This window comes from Micromys minutus, assembly GCF_963924665.1.
Source record: "Micromys minutus genome assembly, chromosome: 1".
NCBI classification, from domain to species: Eukaryota; Metazoa; Chordata; class Mammalia; order Rodentia; family Muridae; genus Micromys; species Micromys minutus.
This window is the reverse complement of record NC_137969.1, coordinates 59,159,922-59,160,729: the sequence shown is the minus strand read 5'-3', so window position 1 is coordinate 59,160,729 and position 808 is coordinate 59,159,922. Positions and strand designations below refer to the sequence as shown.

The window sequence follows — 808 nt, the reverse complement described above, 5'->3', positions numbered from 1 at the left end:
TTTAATAGGATTGGATTTTTAAATCTAATATTTAAAAAGCAGTGGCTGGAGAGATGGCTCAGTGGTTAAGAGCACTGACTGCTCTGCTAGAGGTCCTGAGTTCAAATCCCAGCAACCACATGGTGGCTCACAACCATCTGTAATGTGATCTGATGCCCTCTTCAGGTGTGTCTGAGGACAGATACAGTGTACTTATAATCAATCAATCAATCAATCAATCAATCAATCTTCGGTCTCTTGCTGCGAGAGGGAGCACCTGGAGCACAAGCTCAAAAAGAGAATCTACAAGTTGTAAGAAAAAAATGGCAGACAAGCCGGACATGGGAGAAATCGCCAAGTTCAATAAGAGCAAGCTGAAGAAAACCAAGATGCAGGAAAAAAACACCCTGCCAATCAAAGAGACCACTGAACAGGAAAAGAGGGGTGAAATCTCCTAAAGGCCTAGGAAGATTTCCCCACCCCACTCCTTCATTTCCAAGAACGCCTCGTGATGTGAAGGAAGAGCCACCTGCAAGATGGACATGAGCCACAAGCTACACTGTGAATCCCAGCACTCCTCGTGCTGATGACACCAGCTGGTGGGTCTCTGAAGAAGACACTCCCACTAATCAGACTTCCAAATTTTACTGGTTTACCCTGGGATATTATAAAAAAATTATTTGTATGATTGATGGAAATAAAACACATCTCATGGCAAAAAATAAATAAAAATAAAATAAAATAATAAAACTGTTGGCTATTCCCATAACAGCTGGGCCAGAATTGCACCAGCATATTCTGTAGGCAGCCCATGACTGTAGGTAACAGG

The 808-nt window shown here is 42.5% G+C and overlaps 1 protein-coding gene across 1 annotated transcript; it reads left to right on the top strand.

The window, feature by feature from the left end:
• Nucleotides 1-302: 302 nt before the first annotated feature.
• Nucleotides 303-437, top strand: LOC308434202 (thymosin beta-10-like; the record flags this gene model as incomplete). Its single annotated transcript, XM_080934351.1, has 1 exon — nt 303-437. The coding sequence occupies one exon, from the start codon at nt 303-305 to the stop codon at nt 435-437; it is 135 nt and encodes a 44-aa protein (XP_080790477.1).
• Nucleotides 438-808: the final 371 nt, after the last annotated feature.